The sequence below is a fragment of the Macaca mulatta genome, chromosome 1, assembly GCF_049350105.2.
Source record: "Macaca mulatta isolate MMU2019108-1 chromosome 1, T2T-MMU8v2.0, whole genome shotgun sequence".
Taxonomy (NCBI): domain Eukaryota; kingdom Metazoa; phylum Chordata; class Mammalia; order Primates; family Cercopithecidae; genus Macaca; species Macaca mulatta.
The window spans coordinates 73609838-73622500 of NC_133406.1; the positions used below are offsets into that span (position 1 = coordinate 73609838).

At 37.0% G+C, this 12663-nt stretch overlaps 1 protein-coding gene across 1 annotated transcript in view; it reads right to left on the reverse strand.

Moving 5' to 3' along the window:
* USH2A (usherin) overlaps nucleotides 1-12663 on the reverse strand; it is a 797990-nt gene that overhangs the window by 254036 nt on the left and 531291 nt on the right. The window contains exons 41-42 of the mRNA XM_015116260.3: nucleotides 4724-5058; nucleotides 3700-3822 (exon numbers count right to left, since the gene is read on the reverse strand). Coding sequence (XP_014971746.3) covers nucleotides 3700-3822; nucleotides 4724-5058 — 458 coding nt within the window. The remainder of the gene's footprint in view (nucleotides 1-3699; nucleotides 3823-4723; nucleotides 5059-12663) is intronic.

The window sequence follows — 12663 nt, forward strand, 5'->3', positions numbered from 1 at the left end:
TCAATATTTTCTCTATAATAGTGAAATAACCCTATTCTTTCTTATAACTTGTTCTTCTTTAAATCCACAATGAAAAGGAGAATATGCTCATTGTATTCTTAGCAGCTTTATCTGATCACTCAGGAGAAGGCAGTGTTGTTAGGTGCTGAAAATTGTAAGGGTAGATTGATGCTTAAAATGAAGGAGGTCGCCGCCCTCTTGTTAAACTCTGCCTGACTCACATCAGCAGCTCCAGGTGATAACAGCACGTTCACCAGATTTTCCAAGTGATGAAAATGTCAGGAAACCCAAAGTTATAGTTCCCCCAACAACCATAACTTGGTCACTTTGCAAGGAATTATTAAGGAAGAAAAGTTAAAAACTGACAAGCAGTATAAACCTGTAGTTATACGGAGTTCGTGTCTACACAGGCAGAGCAAAATTCAATAATGAGGCAACTAGCTGTGCAATTTAGACAAATTTACTCCTTATGCAAGATAACCATAAGAGCAAAAAGTATTTTTGTTAGAATTAAATTATCTGGATAATTGGCTTGAGACTGTTTTGTACATGTAGATATAAAAGAAAAAATAACTACTAGAATGATCTGAATTTCCAAATATGATGCTTTAAATTAAATTGGTGCTTTTCTGTACATTATAAACACATACTTAGCCAAAATAGACCACTTGAACTAGGAAATTGGCTTCAACTTATATTTACTGTCACAAATATATTCATAAAAAGATGTCTAGTGAATCTTAATTTTACTTTTTATATCAGGAGAAGTGCCATTTAAAAGCTGATTCCAAATGTAACTATGGTGATATTCAAGTCAAGATGGTAAGAAACACTTCAGTGCTCCTTTTATTTATGCAGATGTTAAGAAGGAAATCGGGATGGTGGAATCTGGGGAGAACAGGAAATTACATAATCCTCCCAAAGATATTAGAATTCAATGAAAAACCCAAGAAAACATACCTGCCCAAACAAATAAATCAGCAAAACAAATGTAGGCAAAGGAAGGGCCATGAAGAAACTGTGACACAGATGTGAACCAACACGTGACGAATACTCAGCTTCATCCCCGTCTGCAATTTGAGCGACCACTAGCAGACCAGCAGGAACAAGGAGCCCCAGATGTTGCCAGGGTGGCCAGTGGCACCATCTGATCAAACAAGATCACTTCCTTTAAACAGAAAAATATCACCCCCACCAGGGGACCAAGTTTTGGTTTTCTCTCATATTTGCAAGACACTCCCCCTTGGGCTAAAGGCACTCCTAACTTTTCATGGACTTATAAAGGGTAGAGGGCTAGAAAAAGAGATTCTCATAAAGACTCACACCACTTACTCTGAATGTTAAGAAGAAATGCTTTTCTTTTTTCTACAAGCTGTATGTAAGTTGTAGCTGTTATTCGAATAAATAAAAACAATCTTTGCAAGTACGACCAGAAAAAAATGACATTTGGCATTATGAATCTAGTCAAAATATCTCTTCAACACAATTTTTTTATCAGCACACTTCCCTTCTAGAAGCAGCTGTCATGGGTGTGTTTATGTCCATTCATGTTTCAATTTAAGTTGTGGAAATTCACCTTATTTTTTCCTGAAATCTTAGATTTTAACCTCGCATTAAGAATCCTTAGAGGAATCACTAAAAATTCATAACTCACTTTATGGCCTTGGTCCTAATTATTTAATAAGTTTTCATTTCTTGCGTAAAGAAACAAAATTAACTTTTGGAGACTTTCTCTTCATTTTGGCTGAGTATCTCATTGCTAAAACTCAGATTCAGTAATGTTAAATAGTCAAGTTCTATTTACTTTTGGAAATAGTTACATTTAAGCACTTAGAGTTCACAGATCACAGGAAGCTACTATTTGAAATGACTTCTTTAGGTAGAATTGGTGACTCTGTAGATAACTCTGACAGCAATTAACATATATCACGCTCTCTATGGAGGGCAGCGGAAAGGGTGCCTCCACTAGATTGTCAGTTGTTTGAGGGCAAGGGCTAAAATGTATTTATCTTTCGTTCCTTATCACAGTGCCTCAGCACATAGTAAGCACAAATAGGCAAAATAAATGAATTTCTTCTACTGAAGTGAAAATCATATAGGGATGCCAAATCGAGTAAATAATGAATCTAAAGTAGTTGAGAATAGTATACTGACCATGGTAATTTAGGATGAGCAACATGGATCTGCTAGTAATTGACCAATCTTCGCCTATAAAAGTGACAGTTTCATATAGTTCATTCTGTGGCTTGATCAGGTTTATGCTATGCCTCTCTCTGAGAATCTTAAAAGAACTAGAATGTTTTCCCATGACAACTTTTTAAGAGGACAGGAGACTTTTCCTTAGTTTTGCCATTCCCCAGAGACACAACACTACAGCTAACATTCCTAAGGTGCAGAGAAGTAAAGTAATTCTTGATTGAGCTAAACTGTTTTGCCTTGAAGCATTCAGGTGCAGGGCACTATGTACTGCTATGTGCCAGACACCATGCTAGGAACTGAAGACAGAGTCACGAGGACTGCACCCCTGCCTTATGGTAGATCTGATAATATAACGTGGTGTTCAGACAAGCAGTCAGGCCAGTACGCTACAATGGCAATAGTGATATGTTAGGGGATGTCCTGTGGAAGTATTACAGAGGAGCTGAATCAGACCAGCAAGAGGGTTGGCAGAAAAGGCCTCCTAGAGGAAGAAACCTCTAGGCAAAGACATGGCAAATGATCTAGTCAGGCAACAGGAAAAGCCAACTATGGGGAAAAGCTGAAGAAGCAAGTGTTGTATGTTGGAGGTACTGAATGCAATGCAAATGTGGCTGGAATGTAGAGGCCTTGGTAAGGAAGGGATGGGAGACAAGGCTAGAGTGGTAAACAGGGTTCAGACTACAGCTACCCAGTGGTGGGTCTAGAAAAATAATGACACACATAGAAAAGTTACTGAAACATATGATCGAGGAGTTTTCATAAAATAACATTCATGTTTTTGGAAATTTAATCACATTGCTTCTCTGATTTAGAAGTCATTTAATTTTATAAAATCACCTCATTTTATAGACAACAAAAATGAAGCCCAGAGAAGTTAAGTGATTTTTAAGAAGTGAAGCTTTGTGGCCTAACATCACAAAGCCAGTTCTCTAGCACAGGATAAAGCAGAGCCCAGACCTCCTAACCCTACCATGTAGCACCCTTTTCTAACATCACCTACTAGCCCTAACTTAATGTCTTTGAACTCTAGATTGAATTCTTTCAAGTCCCAATCCTGCTCACTAAATATTTTTTGTAGACTGGATCAATAACTTATAATCAATTATAAGTCATTATAATTCATTTACAAGTCATTTCTAGAAATAGCAAGCATTCGACAAATGGCCAGGAATTCCCTCCATTTTGTATGTGTTCAATATTTCCAAATTTTTCCATTATGTTTTATGTCTAGATAAAGCTGTGACAAAGGCAATAGGTTAAGGCGTGAACATCTACAAGTTCAACTTCAAAAGGCTTATTTTAAGCATGCAGTTAAGATGGAAAACATTAAACATGCTGACTGTTACAGTTGGATGATTAATGCCACAGATAATAACCAAACATGTTTTATTGCATAACTGATAACACGCTCACACAATGAAGACACTAAGATACTTTGAACTATTCAACATGCCCAGAACTAAATGCCAGCATTTGTTTTTATAGTTTTTGTAATCTCACCTGCTAAGACCCTTATCTTCATAAAACCACTGAGTTCCTGAATAAATATTGTGCCACCGATTTAAATCTTCTGGGGGATTTGATGCAAGTGGTTGCTGGATTTTACGTCTCAGAAGCTCATATCTAAAGCAAAAGACAAGCAGGAACATCAGGATTATCTCAACTAATATTGAGATTACCAAAACTCAGGCTGTTTTGTGGCATGTGCTTGTGATACATGTGTGCAAGCATAAAGAACAACATCTTAAGTTTATAGTTATGTGGTTTTGTTTCGGATAAATTTTTTTTTCTGGAAAAAATCCCATATATTTAATATTTTGAACAATCAGTTGCATTCACATTTTACTATTATCTGCCAGAATGATAGCATTTTAGATTTCTTCTATGTTAGATTTGCCAAATCTTTATTGCCAGTTTTACACAAAGTAGAATACACAAAGCTTATCAAGTTAATGGTTTCCTATGACTATCAATACTTTATAAACAATGATAATATTATCAACTTTGTATTCTCGGCCAAGTATGAAGTTTGGGTTGTTGCGAAACAATTTCTGACTCACAGCTCTTTTCTTTTATCTTATCTGGATCACTGACCACACTCCTCACAAGTTTCTATATGCTAATAATGTGCCAAAGAATTACTGTGTTCACCTTAGAATTTTGAGGTACATTTGTGCAAATGTATCATATAGAACATACGTCAGGTTTGCCTAACATATAATAAAAGTATATGTTGAAAATGAAGTGACAGATTATGTAGCGAATCCTTAGAGAATGGTGATTGTGGTTTCAAGGGTCTTTAGCTCTTCAAATATGATGATTATATTTCTACTTTGATAGACTTTGATGTTTCCATAGTAAGTTGAAGTGTGCAGTATGATAGTGTGTGAAAGTTATGAGTCAGTGGATATTCAATGCCAAATTAGTTCTGTGTTCATACAGAAATAAAAGTCTCCTTCACTTCCCCAGTTCTTGGAGAGATAAGGACCATAGCAAAATAAAAATCATAGTCACCTTCTCTTACCTCAAATTAGGTCCATTTGGCTTGGATGGTGGTTGCCAAGAAATCACAACATATGATTCACTTAGTGGAATCACAGACAATGGGCCAACATTCTGAGGTACGGTGGGGTGAGTGGTAACATAGGTAGGTAAACTCTCTGTGCACCCTCCAAGGTACCCATTACCCCCTGAGCAAGCAACAATGGTGACAGAATAATTAGTGAAAGGAATCAGATGAGTAACTTTCTGACTTAACACTGCGGAAGTGACATTGGTTATAGTGATGTGAGGGTCAGGCATGCGAATCTCATAGCTAAGTAGGTCTCCGTTCTGGATGAGTGGGGGTTTCCAAGTGACCTGAAATGAAAGATAAACTTAGAATCAGTGTAATAATACAGGAATAGAGCAATTGAAGTTCACAAGGCCTAGAATTTTGTTTTCAGTTAAGTCATTTTCTAAATGCCTGCATTCTCCTGAGTCCTTAGGACTAGACAGTAATGAAGGGTTTGAGATCAATTAGCAGTACTCCAGGAGCTAAATGAAATGCTGTTTCCTGGGTTTGGCTTTCAGTCTTGCCACTTTCTACGACTGTCAGACTGATACACACCTCAGTGATTCACCGCCACCGTGGGTGTTCTGAAGGACACAGAGCAAACACATGGAGAAAATTCACACATCCACATGCTTCAATAGGGTTGCATAGGATTTGATAGTTTTCATGTTTATAACTCAATTAAATGAAACATCGGAACTCATTTCTTTGCACTGTTAGTGTGCCTGCTAAATAAGTCACTTTTTCTTGGAGGAAGGGAAAGAGAAATCATTATTCATATTTTCTGAAGATGTGAAATTAAGTCCATGAATCTTACTAATATATAACTAAGCAATTAAAGCATTAACAGCACATCCTCTTCTCAGAGATAAGAAAATGTATAGAAAGCTTTTAAAAAGGGGAAGCCAAAGATGTTTGTGCTTAGCTAAAACGTGGACTTGAGAAACAGAAGAAAGAACAGCATTTTGTAATGGAATTCTAGAATGTCTGAAGTTTATTTTCTTTTCTCGCTAAACTGTACAGGAGCATAGTGGTAACACACTCATGTTCTTATGGGGAAAGAGATCCGAAAAAATGTGCACAGGCCATGACAAAAATCATTTATTTACATGTTATCCTGTTTCATCTCTTTTATTGGTACCTTCTAGCGCACCTTATATAAATGCCAGGATATATATCTCATGTCCCAGTCCGTAAGCTTCTTCATAGCAGGGATAAATTGTACATCCACTTAGTACCATGTGCGCAGAGGTGGAGTTCAGTTAGTAATTGTAGTCATAGTTTGTTAGATTATATTTTTTCCCTAAATACAGTTATTTTGAAACCTTAAGAGACAGATTTCTACAAGGTGACATATTTATATGTACATTCGTAACTCTAAAAAAAAATCAAAGAGGAGCAATATAAAAATTAAAATGGAGAAGGACTGACCATAATTTTCTATCTTAAATCAAGGGGAAAAGGTTTCATCCAGGAGGACTATGACCTGAGATTTTTAGAGTGTTCTTACTAATAATTGGTGACAAAAAGGGCTCTCACCGCATGTTAGCTGGGCAATTGCTTGATGATTAATTTGGTAATTTATAATTAACAATGGGCCAGTATCTACCAAATTATACTGCAGGGCATGAAATCATTGTTAGTCTTTTTTTTATTTATTATTATTATTATACTTTAAGTTCTAGGGTACATATGCATAACGTGCAGGTTTGTTACATATGTATACTTGTGCCACAAAAAACTTTTTGGAGAGTTCTAAGAAGAGAGGCTGGGATGAAGAGAAGTTTCAGATGTGGTCCTTGTAAACATAGAGGATTTGCCTGGATGTGGGGAGTATTTTTAAAAACACCCTAAAACAAGCAAAGGTTGTAGAAGAGACATAGGACTCTAGTTGTTTTGGAGGTGCAATGCTGTCTGTGGACCTGAAAAATGAGTCAAGGTCAAACTCAAACTCAGAGGGCTTCCTGGTATTTGTAACATAAATGAAAAAATAAGAGCTATCAGAGCTAAATTCAACCTGATTAATCTGAAGAACACGGCTTTTCTTGCCTCTTAGACCAGAATACTTTGAGAGTTCAGGTCAGAGCTTGACAACACTTTAAAGAATTAATACTTAGTCTCTGCCCATGCCTATGTCCTGAATGGTATTGCCTAGGTTTTCTTCCAGGGTTTTTATGGTTTTAGGTCTAACATTTAAGTCTTTAATCCATCTTGAATTAAGTTTTGCTAAAGGTGTAAGGAAGGGATCCAGTTTCAGCTTTCTATATGTGGCTAGCCAGTTTTTCCAGCACCATTTATTAAATAGGGAATCCTTTCCCCATTTCTTGTTTTTGTCAGGTTTGTCAAAGATCAGATGGTTGTAGATGTGTGATATTATTTCTGAGGGCTCTGTTCTGTTCCATTGGTTTATATCTCTGTTTTGGGATCTAATTAAACTAAAGAGCTTCTGCACAGCAAAAGAAACTACCATCACAGTGAATAGGCAACCTACAGAATGGGAGAAAATTTTAACAATCTACCCATCTGACAAAGGGCTAATATCCAGACTCTACAAAGAACTCAAACAAATTTACAAGAAAAAATCAAACAACCCCATCAAAAAGTGGGCAAAGGATGTGAACAGACACTTCTCAAAAGAAGACATTTATGCAGCCAACATACACATGAAAAATGCTCATCATTACTGGCCATCAGAGAAATGCAAATCAAAACCACAATGAGATACCATCTCACACCAGTTAGAATGGCAATCATTAAAAAGTCAGGAAACAACAGGTGCTGGAGAGGATGTGGAGAAATAGTAACACTTTTACACTGTTGATGGGACTGTAAACTAGTTCAACCATTGTGGAAGACAGTGTGACGATTCCTCAAGGATCTAGAACTAGAAATACCATTTGACCCAGCTATCCCATTACTGGGTATATACCCAAAGGATTATAAATCATGCTGCTATAAAGATACATGCACCCGTATGTTTACTGCGGCACTATTCACAATAGCGAAGACTTGGAACCAACCCAAATGTCCATCAATGATAGACTGGATTAAGAAAATGTGGCACATATACACTGTGGAATACTATGCAGCCATAAAAAAGGATGAGTTCATGTCCTTTGTAGGGACATGGATGAAGCTGCAAACCATCATTCTCAGCAAACTATCGCAAAGACAAAAAACCAAACACCGCATGTTCTCACTCATAGGTGGGAACTGAACAATGAGAACACTTAGACACAGGAAGGGGAACATCACACACTGGGGCCAGTCGTGGGGTGGGAGGAGGGGGGAGGGATAACATTAGGAGATACACCTAATGTAAATGATGAGTTAGTGGCTGCAGCACACCAACATGGCACATGTATACATATGTAACAAACCTGCACGTTGTGCACATGTACTCTAGAACTTAAAGAATATATATTAAAAAATAGAATTAATACTTAGGAGATAGTCTGTGTTAGTAGTTGAGCTAACAGCGAATTGATTTGGAACTTGGTATTGAGACTGAGAAAGAGCGTTCAGAAGATAAAACTTGAATAAGATATCTACCAGCAGAGATTAAGAGATTTGGTATAATAACTCTGCAGATAAACATTTCAAGATCTAAAAAAAACCCCTATTTTTCTACTATAAATGTTTCCATCTAAAACCTATTTTTTTAAAAAAGTTACAAACTTAGAAAAATATATCTTTTTGACAGCAGTGAGTTAGAAGAAATGAATCTAATTCTATAGAAAATTTCTAGAACTGTATAAAACAATCTCTTATAACAATATGGAGAAGGATATCGTTATTATAGTCAGTAGGCCAACAGAGATGGTATCTAATTTGATCACCCTCCTGAAAATACCCTGGAGCCATTATTAAAAATGAACGTGTTGGCTGGGTGTGGTGGCTCATGCTTGGAATCCCAGCACTTTGGGAGGCCGAAGCAGGTGGATCACCTGAGGCCAGGAGTTAGAGACCCACCTGGCCAACATGATGCGACCCTGCCTCTACTAAAAATATCAAAAATCACCTGGGTGTGGTGGCAGGTGCCTGTAATCCCAGCTACTCAGGAGGGAGGCTGTGGTAGGAGAATTGCTTGAACCAAGGAGGCAGAAGCTGCACTGAGCAGAGATTGCACCATTGAACTCCAGCCTGGGCAACAAGAGTGAAACTCCGTCTCAATGAATCAATCAATCAATGTGTCCAAGACTTTTTTTTTTTTTTTTTTTAAGACAGTGTCTCACTCTGTCACCCAGGCTGGAGTGCAGCAGGGCGATCTTGGCCCACTGCAACCTCCGCCTCCTGGGTTCAAACGATTCTCTTGCTTCAGCCCCCTGAGCAGCTGGGAGTACAGGTGCATGCTACCATGCCTGGCCAATTTTTGTAGTTTTAGTAGAGATGGAGTTTTGCCATGTTGGCCAGGCTGGTCTCGAACTCCTGACCTCAGGTAATCCACCCACCTTGGCCTCCAAAAGAATACTGGGATTACAGGCATGAACCACCATGCCCGGCCTGTGTCCAAGAATTTTAAGGAGCCAGTTAACTAAATATTGTATTCTATTCTTTTCTATGCTTAAGACCACATTTATTATCATATGTGTGGTCAAAATATATGAGATTAAAACTTTCAGTTTGTTTAATTTCCTGACCTTTTGTATATTCATTGCATATAAGAAAGATTAAGAAATATTGTCGCATCCCTAAAAATTCAGACAAAAGAACGTGTTATTGGCCTGAATAAGCAAGAAATGTGTTCTCTAAAACAATAGTATTACGTTAAAACTTTTAAATAGAATTATAGTTTTGCACTGGAAATAAAATGTTTACTTCAGAGATGGCTTTCCTATCATGATGATTTCTTTTATTTGAGGGGTTCTTAATGATTTATATGTCCATTTTTTTCTGTTCTTTTATTATAAGTCTTCAGAAAATAGGACAGCTAAATTGCTGGTTAAGTGTTTAAGGAACGATTGACTTTTAGCAGCTGTTTTACATCCCTGAAAAGTCTCTCTAAAAAATCATGGCACCTTCAAAGTTCCCCATTTTAAGCAGAAACTTAGACATGCAAGTTAGTTGATTGGCTTTAGGCTTGAAAAGACTAACATCTAAAAGCATAGTGAGCAACTTCCTTACGTCTTTAACTTCATCAAACTATTTTTAAGAACTTTATGAATAAGAGCATTTATAAAGAGAATTTTATCCACTTCGAAATAAAACAAACAAAAAACATTGGCATTCTGATTTGAAGGATGCTCAGTTTATATGTTGACTTTGGAAGGATTGTCTTGTTAGGGAATTAAGTCCTTCCATCAAGGAAGATTGCACTTTTTTTCCACCTGTTGCAGTGTGACGAAGTAGAGAAGAGCATGGGCTCTAGAACCCTATTGCCTGGGTGTGAATTCCAACTCTTACTCCTTATGTAATCTTATGCAGATTACTTAATCCCTCATACTCAGTTTTCCTGTCTGTAAAACGGGAACAGCAATAGCATTTATCTGACACAGTTGCAGTAAGAATTAAATGAAAGCAATTTCTAGAACATAACATGAACTCAATGAATATATTTTCATTATTATTCCTTCTGTGAAATATTTATACATTTTGTCTGTGGTTTATTTTAGGTAGACATCAAATATTGGCCCATCTTTAAAAGTCAAGGAGGATGATGACTAAGACTCAACTCCTTTTACTTTGGTTCATTATCAAACCCATAAATGAGTGACCCTAAGTGTACATAGCAGAGGGAAGGAAGCTACACATGGTTGTGGTCTGGGCGACACTGTTCCTTGCGGCGCACCTGCCAAGACTGGTGGCTTCAGTAGCCTGAGCCGAGTGAGTACCCTACTGTATAAGAGGAGCTGACAGCTGCAGGGTTACTCTATTTTATTCCGCATTACCTATGAAAAAGCAGACGGGGCATCAGGGTTTAGAGGCTCATGATATTACCATAAAAGAAGTTTTGTTTTGTTTTGTTTTGCTGCATCATAGTTATGCAACTTAGTTATTTATACATAAAATTTCTTATCAGTCCTCAATTTAAGGCTTCAGTGCAGCAGTTTATACATTGACTTTATCCCATTTAAGTACCTTGGTCCTAATCTGATTTTACTTTGACTTTTTGTTAGAAATGACTTCTGAATTGCATGCCTTTTTTCTGCATCTATTGATTAAAAAAAAAATGGGCTTTCTACTTTAATTGATTGATGTAAGAAGTATGTTGATAGATTTTTTGATGTTGAACCATCCTCACATTTTTAAAATCAAATCAATTTGTCCTGGTATATCATTCTTTTAATATACTGCTTACTTCAATTTGGTAATCTTTTATTTAAAAGTTTTGAATCTGTATTCATACATGAAATTAGTCTATAGTTTCATTGAACTGTTTTAGGTCTTAGTAGGGCATTTTTACCAACCTTATGAAATGAAATAAATTTTCTTAGGTGATTAAACATTAAATAAAAGTGCACGGCTTTCACTTTTTCAGGTGACACAACTCTTTACATTATATATTTATTTTTCTTGTAATTAAATAAGATTTTAAGCATATTATTTCATCTATGCTGCTGTGCTCTCCAATTTACCTTTCTCAAGGCTCATATTTATGCCAAGTCATATCGCCTCTTTTAGTACTTACTAATATGTTACATTTAATTTATTTTCTAGTTGGCCTAAGTATGTGTTGTCTCTCTTGCTTTCCCTGTTGGACTGTAATTCTTACAGGTGGCATTGTATGGAGAAAAAAACCACATTGCACAAAATGAGTAACACTAAGGTGAAATACCAACTCTGCTCCTTGTATTATCTTCCACCCTATCAGCTGGTATTCCGTACTTCTCTACACTCAATTTATTCTTCTCCCCCAAGTCCTTATCACTTCCAGGTATATTCCCTAGTTATTTGCTTGCATTCTGTCTAAAATGTAATTGCCATGAGGCTAGGGGCTTTATCTTGATCTCTTCTGTGACCCCACTGCCTAAAAGAGGCACTTACAAAGACGTACACTCATGTACTGATGTTCTGTAAATGTCAATAGAACTGAAATTATTATTGTTACTGTTGTTAGTATTGTTGATAATTTCTGTCATCCATCCTAATACCTGGAACAACCCTCTATGATAAATAGTTAAATTAATTTCTTAACCAATGCATTAATGACTATCCTTCTGTTATTTCATATAAAATATTTTCTATTTGCAATTTTGACTTTTAAATCTCATATTTTACAAAGAGAAGTCATTGTTTAGCAGTCATATACCTCTGTTTACCAGCTAAGCTATATCACGAGAACGTCTGCTTTGGTAAAGTCTTCAGATCGTTCTGAACATGTGAGCCAATAATACTGAAAGACAAGTATGTTATCTTAATACTATTTAAATAGTATATAGCATTAAATACTAGACTCAAGGCCGGGAGCGGTGGCTCAAGCCTGTAATCCCAGCACTTTGGGAGGCCGAGACGGGCGGATTACGAGGTCAGGAGATCGAGACCCTCCTAGCTAACACGTTGAAACCCCGTCTCTACTAAAAAAAAAAAAAATACGAAAAACTAGCCAGGCGATGTGGCTGGCGCCTGTAGTCCCAGCTACTCAGGAGGCTGAGGCAGGAGAATGGCGTAAACCCGGGAGGCGGAGCTTGCAGTGAGCTGAGATGCGGCCACTGCACTCCAGCCTGGGCGGCAGAGCCAGACTCCGTCTCAAAAAACAAAACAAAACAAAACAAAACAAAACAAAACAAAACAAAAACTAGACTCAGTTGAATGTTCCTGCTGATTCTCCTTATTGATAACTTTTTATTTCCTAGTTATAAGATGAGAATTAAAAGTGTGAATTTTTAGAATGATATTACTAGTGTACAATGTTCATATATTTCAGACACCTTCTTAGAGACATTTAGATTCCTGCCTTGTGGCCTCAGGTG